The sequence below is a fragment of the Ranitomeya imitator genome, chromosome 3 (genome assembly GCF_032444005.1).
Source record: "Ranitomeya imitator isolate aRanImi1 chromosome 3, aRanImi1.pri, whole genome shotgun sequence".
NCBI classification, from domain to species: Eukaryota; Metazoa; Chordata; class Amphibia; order Anura; family Dendrobatidae; genus Ranitomeya; species Ranitomeya imitator.
The window spans coordinates 363,176,939-363,194,126 of NC_091284.1; the positions used below are offsets into that span (position 1 = coordinate 363,176,939).

Sequence of the window (17,188 nt, forward strand, 5' to 3'; positions counted from 1 at the left end):
CAATATTTATTGTATAACTGTATCTTGAATATGTTTTGGTACACAGCTGAAATGGGACAAAATTGATGTCACTGTCCAAATACTTCTGGACCCAACTATATATATATGTGCATCTATGTATATATATGCATGTATGTATGTATGTATATATATATATATATATATATATATATATATATATATATATATATACAGTGGGGCAAAAAAGTATTTAGTCAGTCAGCAATAGTGCAAGTTCCACCACTTAAAAAGATGAGAGGCGTCTGTAATTTACATCATAGGTAGACCTCAACTATGGGAGACAAACTGAGAAATAAAAATCCAGAAAAATCACATTGTCTGTTTTTTTAACAATTTATTTGCATATTATGGTGGAAAATAAGTATTTGGTCAGAAACAAACAATCAAGATTTCTGGCTCTCACAGACCTGTAACTTCTTCTTTAAGAGTCTCCTCTTTCCTCCACTCATTACCTGTAGTAATGGCACCTGTTTAAACTTGTTATCAGTATAAAAAGACACCTGTGCACACCCTCAAACAGTCTGACTCCAAACTCCACTATGGTGAAGACCAAAGAGCTGTCAAAGGACACCAGAAACAAAATTGTAGCCCTGCACCAGGCTGGGAAGACTGAATCTGCAATAGCCAACCAGCTTGGAGTGAAGAAATCAACAGTGGGAGCAATAATTAGAAAATGGAAGACATACAAGACCACTGATAATCTCCCTCGATCTGGGGCTCCACGCAAAATCCCACCCCGTGGGGTCAGAATGATCACAAGAACGGTGAGCAAAAATCCCAGAACCACGCGGGGGGACCTAGTGAATGAACTGCAGAGAGCTGGGACCAATGTAACAAGGCCTACCATAAGTAACACACTACGCCACCATGGACTCAGATCCTGCAGTGCCAGACGTGTCCCAATGCTTAAGCCAGTACATGTCCGGGCCCATCTGAAGTTTGCTAGAGAGCATTTGGATGATCCAGAGGAGTTTTGGGAGAATGTCCTATGGTCTGATGAAACCAAACTGGAACTGTTTGGTAGAAACACAACTTGTCGTGTTTGGAGGAAAAAGAATACTGAGTTGCATCCATCAAACACCATACCTACTGTAAAGCATGGTGGTGGAAACATCATGCTTTGGGGCTGTTTCTCTGCAAAGGGGCCAGGACGACTGATCCGGGTACATAAAAGAATGAATGGGGCCATGTATCGTGAGATTTTGAGTGCAAACCTCCTTCCATCAGCAAGGGCATTGAAGATGAAACGTGGCTGGGTCTTTCAACATGACAATGATCCAAAGCACACCGCCAGGGCAACGAAGGAGTGGCTTCGTAAGAAGCATTTCAAGGTCCTGGAGTGGCCTAGCCAGTCTCCAGATCTCAACCCTATAGAAAACCTTTGGAGGGAGTTGAAAGTCCGTGTTGCCAAGCGAAAAGCCAAAAACATCACTGCTCTAGAGGAGATCTGCATGGAGGAATGGGCCAACATACCAACAACAGTGTGTGGCAACCTTGTGAAGACTTACAGAAAATGTTTGACCTCTGTCATTGCCAACAAAGGATATATTACAAAGTATTGAGATGAAATTTTGTTTCTGACCAAATACTTATTTTCCACCATAATATGCAAATAAAATGTTAAAAAAACAGACAAAGTGATTTTCTGGATTTTTTTTTCTCAGTTTGTCTCCCATAGTTGAGGTCTACCTATGATGTAAATTACAGACGCCTCTCATCTTTTTAAGTGGTGGAACTTGCACTATTGCTGACTGACTAAATACTTTTTTGCCCCACTGTATATATAGATATATTAGATGGTGGCCCAATTCTAATGCATCGGGTATTCTAGAATATGTATGTATGTATATATATAGCAGCCACATAGTATATAGCAGAGGCCACATAGTATATAGCAAATACTATGTGGCCTGTGCTAAATACTATGTGGCTGCTATATACAGACATACATGTTGTAGAATACCCAATGCGTTAATACAGGCCACGCAGTATACAACAGTGGCCACATAGTATATAACACAGCCCACATACTATATAACACAACCCACGCAGTATATAGCAGCCACGCAGTATATAACACAGGCGACGTAGAATATAACACAGGCCACGCAGTATATAAAACAGGGCATGTGGTATATAGCACAGCCCACGCAGTATATCACTTAGCCCACGGAGTATATTACACAGCCCACGTACTATATAACACAGCTCACGCAGTATATAGCAGCCATGCAGTATATAACACAGCCCACATAACATATAACATAGGGCGCGTATTATATAGCACAGCCCACGGAGTATATCACACAGCCCACGGAGTATATAACACTGCCCATGTAGTATATAGCAGCCACGCGGTATATAACACTGCCGACGCAGTATTTAGCAGGTTGGGCACCATATCCCTGTTAAAAAAAATAATTAAAATAAAAAATAGTTATATACTCACCCCCTGGGATCCAGCGAAACTCTGGCGGTGCGCGCATGGCTGCCGCCATCTTCCGTTCCCAGGGTGCATTCCGTTCCCTGGGTAATTTCGCAATGCATCTCTGGTAACGGAAGATGGCAGTCGGTGCGAGCGCATCGTCAGACGACGGAAGGTGAGAATAGCAGGTTTTTTGTTTTTTTATTATTTTTAAAATTACATCTTTTTACTATTGATGTTGCATAGGCAGCATCAATAGTAAAAAGGTTGGGGACACACAGGGTTAATAGCAGCGGTAACGGAGTGCGGTATCCGCGGCCCGTTACCGCTGGCATTAACCCTGTGTGAGCGGTGACTGGAGGGAATTACGGAGCGGGCGCCGGGCACTGACTGCAGGGGAGTAGGAGAGGGACTAATCAGACTGTGCCCGTCACTGATTGTTCGCGGCAGCCATGTCAGGCAGCTGGCGAGACCAATCAGCGACGCGGGATTTCCGTTACGGAAGTTGCTGACAGAAAGACGGAAGTACCCCTTAGACAATTATATATATAGATATATATAAAAACAATGGGTATGGAAAGTATTTAGACCCCTCTAAAATTTTTCACTCCATGTGTCATTGCAGCCATTTCGTAAATTCAATAAAGTTCATTTTTTCACATTCATCTACACTCTGCACCCCATCTTGACTGAAAAAAATAAACAGAAATGTAGATATTTTTGCTAATTTAATAAAAAAGAAAAACCTCATGATTTTCATTTGGTCTGACATGTACTGTGAGCTAAACCACTGAATAGGGGGATTTGTGGGATATGTTCCCCGCTGCCAGCTCATCCAGAGACAGACTGAAAAGTCTGTAACAAGTGTTGTCTGTACTTGTGGTAACATCCTGAGGAAGGATACACTCCGAAACAAGTAGAATAAACCACTGTTCAATTGTACTTTTTGTCTGTTTCTGGATGAGCTGGCAGCGCAGATCATAACCCATAAATCCCCCTATTCAGCTGTTTAGCTCACAGTACATGTCAGACCAAATGAAAATCATGAGGTCAAAGGAACTGGCCAAGGAGCTCAGAGACAGAATTGTGGCAAGTCACAGATCTGGCAAGGCTATAAAAGAATTTCTGCAGCACTCATGGTGCCAAAGAACACATTGGCCTCCATAATCCTTAATGGAAGAAGTTTGGGACCACCAGAAGTTTTCCTAGACCTGGCCATCCAGCCAAACTGAGTAATCGTGGAAGAAGAGCCTTGGTGAGAGCGGTAAAGAAGAACCCCAAGATCACTGTGGCTGAGCTCCAGAAATGCAGTAGGGAGATGGGAGAAAGTTCCACAAAGTCAACTATCACTGCAGCCCTCCACCAGTCAGGCCTTTATGGCAGAGTGGCCCTATGGAAGCCTCCCCTCAGTGCAAGACATACAAAAGCCCGCATAGACTTCCCTGAAAAACACATGCAGGACCCCCATACTATGAGAAATAAGATTCTCTTGCCTGATGAGACGAACATAGACCTTTTTGGTGATAATTCCAAGCAGTATGTGTGGAGAAAACCAGGAGCAATACATTCCCAACAGTGAAACATGGTGGTGGCAGCATCATGCCATGGGGGTGTTTTTCAGCTGCAGGGACAGGACGATTGGTTGTCATTGAAGGAAACATGAATTCGGCCAAGTACAGAGATATCCTGGATGAAAACCTCTTCCAGAGTGCTCTGGTCCTCAAACTTTGCCAAAGGTTCAACTTCCAACAAGACAATGACTCTAAGCACGCAGCTAAAATAACAAAGGAGTGGCTTCAGAACAACTCTGTTACCATTCTTGACTGGACCAGCCAGAACCCTGACCTAAACACAATTGAGCATCTCTGGAGAGACCTGAAAATGGCTGTCCGCCAACATTCACCATCCAACCTGATGGAACTGGAGAGGATCTGAAAGGAAGAATGTCAGAGGATCATCAAATCCAGGTGTGAAAAACTTGTCACATCATTCCCAAGAAGACCCATGGCTGTACTAGCTCAAAAAGGTGTTTCTACTCAATACTGAGCAAAGGGTCTGAATACTTATGACCAGGTGATATTTCAGTTTTTCTTTTCTGTTTTTTTTAGTCAAGATGGGGTGCAGAGTGTACACTAATGAAAAAAAATGAACTTTTTTGAATTTACCAAATGGCTGCAATGAAGCAAAGAGTGAAAAATGTAAAGGGGTCTTTTAGATGTCAAGATCCCGCCTCTGCACAGGGGGAATCTTGAACCATCCCCGCTGCAGTCTCCCATGCTTCTACAGACGCAGGGGAGTCTGCTCAGCAGAGACATCGGTCCCAGCGTCTAGCTCAGGCTGATACTGGACGACTGGTTACTGCTGCCTTTCCAGCTTCTTCCATTGTAGCCAATACTGGGCAGCGGCGAGCAGACGTGTTTGGGACTAAGTCCTGCTCTTCCCTTTCTGAGCATGCCCAGGGCAAGATCTCTTATTGGAGATCAAGGGTCACATGCTTAGATACTGCAGCAAATCCAATTGATCCTTTAGGAAGGCCCTGAAGGTGTTCTTCTTCTGTGGCTGACTCCCATTGGTCCTTCTGGGAAGGTCTTGTTCTTGCTGCAGCTACACGGCCATGCGCTAGTGTACATTTGGAATCGTGTGTGTGTTGATGAGTGCAAGTCGTTATTTAAAATCCCCTCCCTTGTGTATGACTGTTCGCAAAAGGTGGATGCTTGCTGTCTAGGGCCCGACTAAGCTGTCAACATAAAGACACACGATACAGCATCTATTGCTGTAACTGCCAATGTGGCACCATCGTGCGCTTATAGAGCACTTTCCAATCCCAAGTCTGGCTGGTTAATGGCATCCGCCAAAGTGGCACAGCACACACTCTTGTGCTTTAAGTTATATTTTTTGCTACTTTGACACCCCAGTTGCAGTGTCGAGTGCAAGTGGTCTGAACGTACTCTAATCCTGTGTCTTGGGATAGAGTCCTGAGACTCCTTGCTTGCGCTCTTGGTGTGGTACCGCGGCCCTGTGACGCAACAGGGTTTGCTTCCTTCACACAGAGTGAAGTTAACCTATGTGTGTACCCACATTGTACCACCATATAGTCCGTCATTACTCAGCAGCAAGTTCCATCTCTGCACGGTGGACCCGGGCTGCGAACGCACCTTATACCATCTCTCTTATAATTTGGTGCATTCCGCTAGCCCTAACAGGGTCTGAATACTTTCCGTGCACGCTGTGTATTAGTATGTTTTTGTGAGTTATTATGACTATAGCGCAATATCAATGTAATGACCTTGTTGTAAAGCAGGAAATGTTAACATAACCAGGCCTTTGTGTTTTTCTAGTAATCATTAGTTTCTGAACGCATCAATACATAGAGGAAACACTGAACAAAACTAGCAATGCAATTCAATGGCCTTCAGAGTGCTTGAAACCTGTTTGTGCTTTTTGAGCTATGCAAGGCTAATGGCAAGCAGGCATTCTTACCTATGTCCTCGACAATGTATGGAAACAAAGTAAATGGTGAGTTGAGTGCTCATGTGGCTGCCGTTGTCATGTGTTACTTTACACCAAGAGCTGTTATTGAATCCTATGTAGACAGTTGTCGTTTTTTCACACAAAGCAGCATGCACATGCCATTATTTGTGTATGTATGAAAGTCAACAACTGCTTCCAATTTGGAGGTGAGAGACGGCCATGTAGTCAGCGTCTCACACATCTTATTGCTGGAAGATTTCTAGGGCTGCAGAGATGCTCAGAAACTGCGGAATGCAGTGAAAGCAGCTGTAGCTCACATGGAGAATACATGTACAAGTCAGCAAAAAATAAATAACAAGGCATATAATTAAAATAATGGCCAATTGTACTTTTCCGTAATTATGGTGTCAACTTTAACCACATGTAGAAAAAGAATGATTTCTTCATTTCTAGTGACTTTTGTCATGATCACATCTAAGAGTTGCCTTTGAAAATCAGGGCACTCGTACTCGTATGAGGAATTAAAACATGGGAAAAGCTCCAAAGACCTTGCTTTAATATGATGTATCTTGACTGGGGTGAGTGTCTTCAAGTTCCCCAAACTCTAATGTTATTGCATTTCCTACAATTAAATAGACATTAAAGAACTCAGAAAATTGGAGCATCTGAGCTGACCAATCAAAGCTTGATTAGCGGGAGAGCTTGTTGCCATGGAGATGTGTTTTCATAATTCTCATAATGACGGCTCTTGGTAAAGAGAGGACATTGCATCCATTAAAATGACTCTCACTAGTTTACCCAATGAAATTATCTGAAATTTCTCAGTAACCTTTTCTCCCTTGAAAAGCGAATCAGTGATTGCATGTGAAACAGTAGGGGTAATTTCAGAATACAAGAACAGCTAAATAAAAAGCATTTAACCCTCAACTGTCTCAGTCGCTTGAGCTCCAATTCTTTGTTATGACCGTGATTATACTATATGAATATTACCAAAATGAAGAAGATAATATTGATGGATAAGGATTAAAAAAAGATAATAAAATAAGAAATAATAAATAATGATAAAATTAATCTGTATATCTAGATAGATAGATAGATAAATACCTTAAAGAATATATACATCTATCTATCTATCTATCTATCTAAAGGATATGCTTTTTGTTTAAGAGGTCGGTTTTTAAAGTTGACGCTGTCACACACTGGACTAACCACTGTACTTTGTATCTACCTTAATTATGTATATCCAGTTATAGCTTCTAATTCAATTTCCATTGTATAAAGCATCCATTTACCATTTATTATTTCATCATTTAACATAATTGGAATATGGTAGTACAGTATGTCTATCATTTGTAATGACCACAATTGTAACATTAATTATTGTCCAGTGTCTATCTTGTACTATAATACAATCAATACATGGGTCAAAGATCACACAGAAAATCGGCATTCTACTTAGAAGATGCAAATTGTCAGAATATTAAAGGCATTGAAGGCTCATCACCAGAGCCCACATCAAAGAGAGGCAGGTGACCTTGGACGTACCTATACACCCAAGGTCGTAAAGGGGTTAGGTTGAGAATGCCAACATATGTCTGGTCCATTTTGGGGGTTTAGTATGAAATTATGTTCAAATTGCATTTTTTCCTTTTTTTGTGTTCCAATACATGCAAAATAAATAAACATGTGCAATTGCAATAATTTTCTGGGAGAAATACTTAATTTTCTGGAACAAGTTCAAGGATGCCAACACTTTCAGCCATGACTGTATTTGTTCCACTGCCACTTCTCCAAGCTACATGTTCATTTCTCCTTTAGCCTCATCTTCCTTCTTTTTTTCTCATCAAGTTCTTTCAACTAGGTCCTTTTCTTTTATGTAAGGGGTTACACTTGTCAATAACATGCACTAATACCCAAATGGTCTCGTGCGATGTGGTGCACGTCACAATATTGCATTGTGACCATTGTATGGGGTCTTTTTAGCAAAGGCAGCAACTACTGGAAGCCCAAAAAAGAAAAAGAAGAAGAAAGAAAAAGCGGTGTTTAGAAGATCGGATGCAGAGCATGGAGAAGTTGCAGCAGTGAGACAGGTATGGCAAGGGCCAGAAAGAGATGATTATAAGGGTTTATTGCTTTTCTTTTAATCCAAAAATGGTCTACCGGAACACAAAAAAATGCACAGCTGCCTGTCTCTATTTTTCTGGATTTGCGTAAAACAAATTGCTCAAAATTTGATTTCCTCTGAATTTGGGACATTCTCTAATCATTATCTAAGTCAATTTGTTTACAATCGAGTCTCCTCTCTAATTGCTGCAAACAAAATACAGTTCTTTATGGCAACTTTATTGCCTAAAGACAGTGCCCTTCCTCTGGAATCATAAATCATCTCGACACATTCCAAACATTGTTCAGTACTGATTTGAAGAGCATGACAAAAGTCTAAAGTGTTCACTTAACTTCCAAGCTTACCTGATCTCAACTTGAGGGAATGAAATGATAAATACATTTTACTTAGACACCCCAGACAACTTAAAGGATTTCGAGTATCTACACTACTGTTTAAAAGTTTAGGATAACCCAGACAATTTTGTATTTTCCATGAAAACTCATACTTTTATTGATCAAATGAGTTGCCAAATTAATTTAAAATCTAGTCCAGACAGTGATAAGGTTTGAAAAAAAAAAAGATTTTTATTTGAAACAATAACTTTCTCCTTCAAACTTTGCATTCGTCAAAGAATGCTCTATTTGCAGCAATTACAGCATTGCAGATCTTTGGCATTCTAGCTTAATTTGCTAAGGTAATCTGGAGAAATTTCACCGAATGCTTCCAGAAGCCCCGCACAAGTTGGTTTGGCTTGATAGGCACTTTTTGCTTACTATATGGTCAAGCTGCACCCACAGCAGCTCAATGGGGTTGAGATCTGGTGAATGCACTGGCCACTCCATTACAGATAGAATACCAGCTGCCTGCTTCTTCCCTAAATAGTTCTTGCATAATTTGGAGGTGTGCTTTGGTTCATTGTCCTGTTGTAGGATGAAATTAGCTCCAATCAAGCGCTGTCCACAGGGTAGTGCATGGCACTGCAAAATGGAGTGATAGCCTTCCTTATTCAATATCCCATTTACCTTGTACAAATCTCCCACTTTACCAGCACCAAAGCAACCCTAGACCATCACATTACATCCACCATGATTAACAGAAGACGTCAGACATTCTTCTAGCATCTTTTCCGTTGTTCTGCATCTCACAAATGTTCTTCTCTGTGATCCAAACACCTCAAACTTGGATTTGTCTGTCCATAGCACTTTTTATTCCAATCTTCCTCTGTCCAATGTCTGTGTTCTTTTGCCCATATTAATATTTTCCTTTTATTAGCTAGTCTCAGATATGGCTTTTTCTTTGCCCTGAAGGCCAGCATCCCGAAGTCGCCTCTTCACTGTAGATGTTGACACTGGCATTTTGCATGTACTATTTAGTGAAGCTGCCAGTTGAGGACCTGTGAGGCATCAATTTCTCAAACTACAGACTCTAATGTACTTGTCTTGTTGCTCAGTTGTGCAGCGGGGCCTCTAACTTCTCTTTCTTCTCTGGTTAGAGCCTGTTTGTGCTTTCCTCTGAAGGAGTAGTACACACCATTGTAGGAAATCTTCCGTTTTTTGGCAATTTCCCGCATGGAATAGCCTTCATTTCTAAGAACAAGAATAGACTGTTGAGTTTCACATAAAAGTTCTTTTCTTCTGGCCATTTTGAGAGTTTAATAGAACCAAAAAATGTAATGCTCCAGATTCTCAACAAGCTCAAAGAAAGGTCAGTTTATAGGTTCTCTAATCAGCCAAACTGTTTTCAGCTGTGCTAACATGCTTACACAAGGGTTTTCAAGGGTAGTCTAACCATCCATTAGCCTTCTTACACAGTTAGCAAACACAAAGTACCGTTAGAACACTGGAGTGATGGTTGTTGGAAATGGGCCTCTATACACCTATGAAGATATTGTATTACAAACCAGACATTTGCAGCTAGAATAGTCATTTACCACATTAACAATGCATAGAGTGTATTTCTAAATCATTTAATGTTAGCTTCATTGGAAAAAACTGTGCTTTTCTTTCAAAAATAAGGACATTTCTAAGTGACCCTAAACTGTTGAACGGTAGTGTATATCTGGAGGCCAGATATCACAGAAAATCTTCAAAGGTCTGGTGGAGTCTGTTGCTTAATGGGTCAGAGATGTTTGTATTATGAAGAGGTTTAACACAATATTAAGGTAATGTTACAACTGGTGAATAATGTTAAAGTAGAATTTTTCAATATATGTCTTTATGTATTATGGTCTTCAAAAGAATGGTTACTTACCATATAATGGTAGGAATATAAAATTGAGAAGTGGAGAAGTTTTACCCTTTTCAGGATACGTTTAAGAGGGTTTTCAGCTATGGACAAACCATTTTTTCACTGTATTTCTTGTAACAAGCTAAAAAATCTGTGTTGTAAAGAAATTCATTTCACAGGAAGACAATAGATAATGAATGTGTAAACGCAGGGAAAATAAATTTGCTTCATCATTCTAAAGTCAATGAGCCACTTTTCTGGTTCTCTCTAGTTCATCAAAGAAAACTTTATATTCTGGGGCTGCTCTAGGGTCTAATTTCATATAATGAGAGTCCACTATCTAGTACATGTTATAATTTAACAAAGGACACCAGAAGTAACTGTCCATTGGGAAAATAAACATATTAACACAAAAGATTAAATATCAATTAGACTTTTAGAGTCGTTTAAAGTAAATTCAAAGTAATAACTTACATGGTCAATCAGCTCCTTGACTAGCCCATTCCATTGTCCTTTTTCATCTTGAGATCCATATCTTCCATCTTCAACTAAACGTATATCATATTCAAATCCAAGGATTTCGGAAATCTTCTTTAGGAGATCAATGCAAAAGCCTTCAAAACGATCCTTGCCAAAAAGTGGTGTATCTGACTTTTTAAACATAACATAAGGCTCCTCCTGTTGAAGAAGAAAAAAAACTTTCTGAAGGTTTTGTATTTACTTGGGCAAATTTACTATAACTCAAGTAGTGATCTGGCTATCAATGAGCATTACATTGGCAGAGACGACCTGTCAACAGGGCAGAGTGAAAGAGAAGATGCTGCTCTGTCAAAGTGGCATTAGATGAAGACACTGAATCACCGGCAGGTGTGGTCACGACGATTTTGATCCATCAAAGATTGGCATTGAGCAGAACAGGCAGGTAGTTAACAACTACCTGCCACTTAGTTTTTAGCGTCATGCACAAAAATGATATAAGTCCCAAACAACCCTTTTAAACCTCCACCCCAGTAGTTCTTTTTATTGCAGTGCTGGAGTGGTGCTATTAATATGTTCCCTATCCCTAGCCTTATACTCACCTGCTGCAGTCTTTTTTTTCAGTGCCACTTCTGTCTGCCTAAAGCAGTTTGTGACCTGCTGGATTGCTCCAGTGTTTACTGGAGTGATCCGGATGTCACAACTCAATTTGAGCTTATGAGAGCATAATTGAGCCTCTTATACACTTACATTGGAAGCTTGTGATGGTTACTTCTGACTTCCGTTCAGTCAGGAGTTGTAATCCTAAGATGCCAGCATGGAACCAGAGTGGCGCTTGGAAGAGCTAAAGATCGCAGCTGGTAAGTATAAGACTAGGGGCAAGGAACTTAGTTTAATAGCAAAACTCGAGTGCTGAATTAAAAAACTGCTGGATTGGTGTTTTAAAAGGGTTATCCAGTCTTCTGATTGAAGTAAACATTCACTCTATGTGACTGCAGACTTCTGAATAGTTACAGCGTGCCCAATTCATGTAGACAAAATTCTATGGCATTGCCCAAGATAACTGGTGATCATGACCGAAAGAGTGCAATTTGCATACTTCTGGCCACGTTCCAACTAGACATGCTCAGCCTCACTCAATTCACTTGCATTGCGTGAGGCCAAGCATATCTAGTTGGCACGTGACTGCATGTATCTAAATCACATACTTGTGGACACGTGACCGGCCAATCTCAGAAGCAACACTGGAGGATCCTGACAGCATTTGGTGCACATGCTGTAAGTGGTGTTGAGCGATACCTTCCGATATTTGAAAATATCGGTATCAGATTGTATCGGCCGATATCCAAAAAATATCGGATATCGCCAATACCGATATCCGATACCAATACAAGTCAATGGGATGCAAATATCGGAAGGTATCCTGTAATGGTTCCCAGGGTCTGAAGGAGAGAAAACTCTCCTTCAGGCCCTGGGATCCATATTCATGTAAAAAATAAAGAATAAAAAAAAAAATATTGATATACTCACCCCTCCGACGGCCCCTGGCTATAAGCAGTGTAACCGGCAGCCTCTGTTCCTAAGAATGCAGGGTGAAGGACCTTCGATGACGTCGCGGTTTGTGATTGGTCACGTGACCGCTCATGTGACCGCTCACACGACCAATCACAAGCCGTGACGTCATCGCAGGTCCTTCACTCGCTCATTCTTAGGAGGGGAGACTGCCGGTTACAGCGGTTTCAACCAGGGCGCGTCCGAGGGTGAGTATATTCATATTTTTTATTTTTATTCTTTATTTTACACATGAATATGGATCCCAATACCGATTCCCGATATCGCAAAAAAATCGGAACTCGGTATCGGAATTCCGATACCGCAAATATCGGCTGATACCGGATACTTGTGGTATCGAAATGCTCAACACTAGCTGTAAGCATTCAGAAGTCTGCAGTCATATACAGTAGATTGCCTGCAGACTTTCATCAGAAGACTGATCAAGCCTTTTAAGTAAACTTAAGTTATACAATACTAAATTGTGTCAAATTTATTAAAGTGACTCATTCTGTTTGATCAGGGTACCTCTTTTGTTAAATCTAGTCTAATGATTAGGTCTTCTCAATCCAGAATTTTTTGTGACTTAGTTTGTGCAAAAAGATGAATGAAACTTGGCACTCAATTTTTGAGAAGAAAAGCTTCTTAGTTTATTGGTGCATCCAGACAAACAAAACCGCTAAACGTTTTCGGTCCACACCGGACCTTCGTCAGAGCAATTCTTAGACATTGACTGGATGAGGAAGCTAATAAGCCTGAATGAGCGTCAGCCAGAGCACGGGATATAGGAGCTGCAGTCTGCTGCAGGATCACAAAGGAAGGTGAAGCACCAAAGGAGAGGCACAAAGCCTGGAGGGAGTAACGGCGCTGGATCCTGAGCGCTAGTAGTGCAGAGCAGAGGAGAGCGACGCTCTCATGCAAAATCTGTAAAGATGTTAAAAATAATACTCAAGTAGTCACCACTCATCTTTAAATTATGAAAAGAGGCACAGAGGGGATTAATATTAAATGGCAGGACAGGGAGATATTATTTCTGTGTGCCACCACCCTCTTATATGAGCAGTATCTGGCACTATATACTTGAATCACTATGTACAGACAAAGGCAGTGTCTTATTCATTTGTTACATAGGTTTGTGAAAAGTGGGGCACTGAAGTTGGTTACTGATAGGTCCTACACTGTTTCTATAGAATGCTTTATATCTGTAAGGAGACACAGGGGAGCATTATTACTATGATGAAGTACAAAGGAAGCATTATGTAAGGTCACAGAGGTGGGTACTGTTATTGTGTAAGGTACAAACGGATGGTATTATTGCTAAGCAAAGCAACAAATGGCATTATTACTGTCTAGGGCACTAGTTATAGTACTATATAATTTGTGTAGAACTGAGAAGAATGTGATAAACGTAGTAGGAAAGCAGTAAGCTAAAAATGTATCTGTGAAAATTTTGCGGGAGCAAGCTAGAGATGGAAAAATTGGTCATGGCAGTCTGGGCAGAATGAAAATAAAGAAAAAATGACTGACTACGAGAAAAGCCCTTGAAAGTATCTGTATAGAATATATACATACAGTAGCATGTATAAGTTTTGGCATAGATAATTGCGGATGACATTATCTATGAAAGGCCTAAAGTGAAAGAGGACACATTTCCTTTGTATTTTAGGCAAAAAAAATATGTTCTTTTTTCATATTTTTAAATTATAAAAGGAAAATGGGCCAATGCTAAAGTTTGAGCACCCTTGGAGATTTGTGTACTCAGATAACTTTTACCAAGATTTCAGACCTTAATTAGCCTGTTAGGGTTATAGCTTGTTCACTGTCATCATTAGTAAAGGCCATGTGGTGCAAATTTGCCATCTTTATAAAAACCCAGCGTCCTCTAACCTTGTGCCAAAAAAACTGCAGCCAGTGGCTCTTCTAAGCAGCTGCCTAACACTGTGAAAAAAATGGTGGAGGCCCACAAAGCAGAAGAAGGCTATGAGAATTTAATGTAAATTAAGAAATGGCAGTTAACTAGAACAGTGGAGGTCAAGATAAGGTCTGGAAAACCAAGAAAAATCTCAGTGAGAGCTGTTTGTAGGATTGCTAGAGAGTCAAATAAGAACCCCCACTTGACGGCAGAAAAACTTCAGAAAGTGTTAGCAGACATTGTTCTACTGTTCAGAAACACCTGCACAAATGTGGACTTCATGGAGGAGTCATCAGAAGAAGACCTCTCCTGCATCCTCACCATAAAATCAGAGTCAGAAGTAAGCAATAAACTTCTAAACAAGCCTGGTGCATTTTAGAAACAAGTCCTGTAGTTCGATAAGGTTAATAAATAAACTTTGGCAACAATGATCAAAGGTATATATGGACAAGAAAGGGAACATAATTTCAGGAAAACAGCATCTCAACAACCATTAAGCATGGAGGTGGATCAATCATGCTTTGGTGTTGTGTTGCAACCAATGGCAAAGGGAACAGTTTACGTGTAGAGGGAAGAATGGATTCAATGAAATTTTAACAAATTCAAAAAAGCTAAAATTGAAAAGAGGACGACGTCTACAAATAAATAATGATCCTAAACGCACGCTAAAATGCACAGCAAACTACCTCAAATGGTGCCAGCTTACAGTTTTACAGTGGCCCTCACAGTCCCCAAATCTGAACTTTATTGAAAATCTGTGGCTAGACCTCAAAATAGCATTTCATGCAAGACGACCCAGGAATCTCACAGAACTAGAAGAATTTTCCAAGGAAGAATGGATGAAAATCCCTCAAAAAAGAATTGAAAGACTCTTAGCTGGCTACAAAAGCATTTACAAGCTGTGATACTTTCAAAAGATGCTACTACTAGGTACTAACCATGCAGGGTTCACAAACTTTTACGTAGCCCATTTTCCTTTTTGTAGTTTTTAAAATGTAAAATATGAAAATATATTTTCCATTTTTTGCCCAATATTTTGCATGCCACTGTATAGTCTGCAAAGCCTTGGTATGGAACTGATATTACCATGATATGATCACTGTATGGTGATAACATCAGCCCTAGTGATTCTGATTAATGATCAATACTATCACTACTGTAAATACTGGTAATATTTGATTATCGACTGGTGGTATTATTTGCCTATTATATTGCAATATTAATGCCAGTCATGGTTGTAAAAAGGGTTAACTAAATTATTGGCAAGCGCTATAGCTTGGAAATCGTAAAGCTATATAATTTAGACACTGTTAGGATTCAGTTCCGCTTTCCATTTCCACATGATTGACATATGATTAGTGATGGGCAAGCTCATGGATGTTGGGGTCCAGCAGGTTCGGACGAACAGTTAAAAAACGTTCAGATTTGGTACCAGAACAATACCCGAACCCAGATCCCACTCACATAAATGGAAGGGCCCGAACATCAATTGCATGACAGTGCAGCAAACACTGCCAGTGACTACTACTTCATTAGCCTATGCCTGCTGCCGCTAATAACAGCAAGCATAGGTGCTGGCTGATGGGAATACTCATCAGCGGGTGCCTGTGCTATAATTAAATAAATAAATAAATTACTGTGGCTGCAACTGTCAGCTGTCATCTTTTTCATGGCTGGTTATCAAGAATAGAGGGGTCCCCATGCCATATTTTTAAAAATTATTTAAATAAATAAAAAAAAAAAACTGGTATGTGGTCCCCTCCATTTTTGACAACCAGTCAAGCTAAAGCAGGCAGCTTGGGGCTGGTATTCTCAGACTGGTGAGGGGACACAGATATTGCCCCCCCAGCTAAAAAATAGTAGCCCACAGCTGCCTCAGAAAAGTCTCATCTATTAGATGCGAAAATTCTGGCGCTTTGCCCAGCTCTTCCCACTTGCCCTTTAGTGGTGGCAAGTGGTGTTAATTTGTGTGGTGTTGATGTCACCTTTGTATTGTTTGGTTACAACATGCCCACGGGTTAGTCTTATAGAAACCTCTCTATTACTAATCCTATAGTTATATTGTAAATAAACACAGAGTCATGTAGGTGTTCGGTACGGACCCAGAACTTTACTGTTCTGTTTAGCCCATCTCTAGACATAATCGCATATATGTGATTTACATATTTGCATAGACATGTGTGGAGTAGAATAGAACACTGCGCAAAGTGGCTGAGACTCTAGCAGGCACGCAGCAGCAAGTATGCAAATCTCAACAACTGCTGGAACCAGCAAGCAAACCCAAATCCTTTGTGTATTACACACCATTAGGATTCGGCAGGTTGCACTACATAATGTATTTCTAAGAGACCTCCATCTGGGTAAGTGCGGACAGCATGGGTCTATATGCTTTCAAAATGCCAGGGCTACATTTAAGTCCCAGTCCAGCTCTGGGCAGGTGGGACCTTTGAGACAAACTTTCCATATAACAGGATTGGCATAATTTGAAGCACTTGGATCTCAAAGCAAAATCTTTAAGGGGGGCACTCAACTATCATCAATTATCAATATTATTGATGATGATTGGTGATATGAGTTTCAAGGGCAACTGCAAGCATGCAGATAGAGTGGGTGAAATACGTATTTGATCCCTTAATGATTTTGCAAGTTTGCCCATTGACAAAGAGAAGAACAGTCTATAATTTTAAGGGTAGGTTAATTTTAAAATTGAGAGATAGAATATCAAAAATGAAATCCAGAAAATCACATTGTATAAATTATATAAATTTATTTGCATTTTGCAGTTAGAAATAAGTATTTGATCCCCTATCAACCATTAAGAGTTCTGGCTCCTACAGAGCAGTTACACACTCCTAATCAGCTTGTTACCTGTATTAAAGATATCTGTCTTACATAGTCACCTTTATAAAAGACTCCTGTCCACGGACTCAATTAATCAGTCAGACTCTGACCTCTACAACATGGACAAGACCAAAGAGCTTTATAAGGATGTCAGGGA

The 17,188-nt window shown here is 40.3% G+C and overlaps 1 protein-coding gene across 1 annotated transcript in view; it reads right to left on the bottom strand.

Annotated features, from left to right (window-relative positions):
• GRIK3 (glutamate ionotropic receptor kainate type subunit 3) overlaps positions 1–17,188 on the bottom strand; it is a 900,786-nt gene that overhangs the window by 217,788 nt on the left and 665,810 nt on the right. The window contains exon 10 of the mRNA XM_069756890.1: positions 10,725–10,928. Coding sequence (XP_069612991.1) covers positions 10,725–10,928 — 204 coding nt within the window. The remainder of the gene's footprint in view (positions 1–10,724; positions 10,929–17,188) is intronic.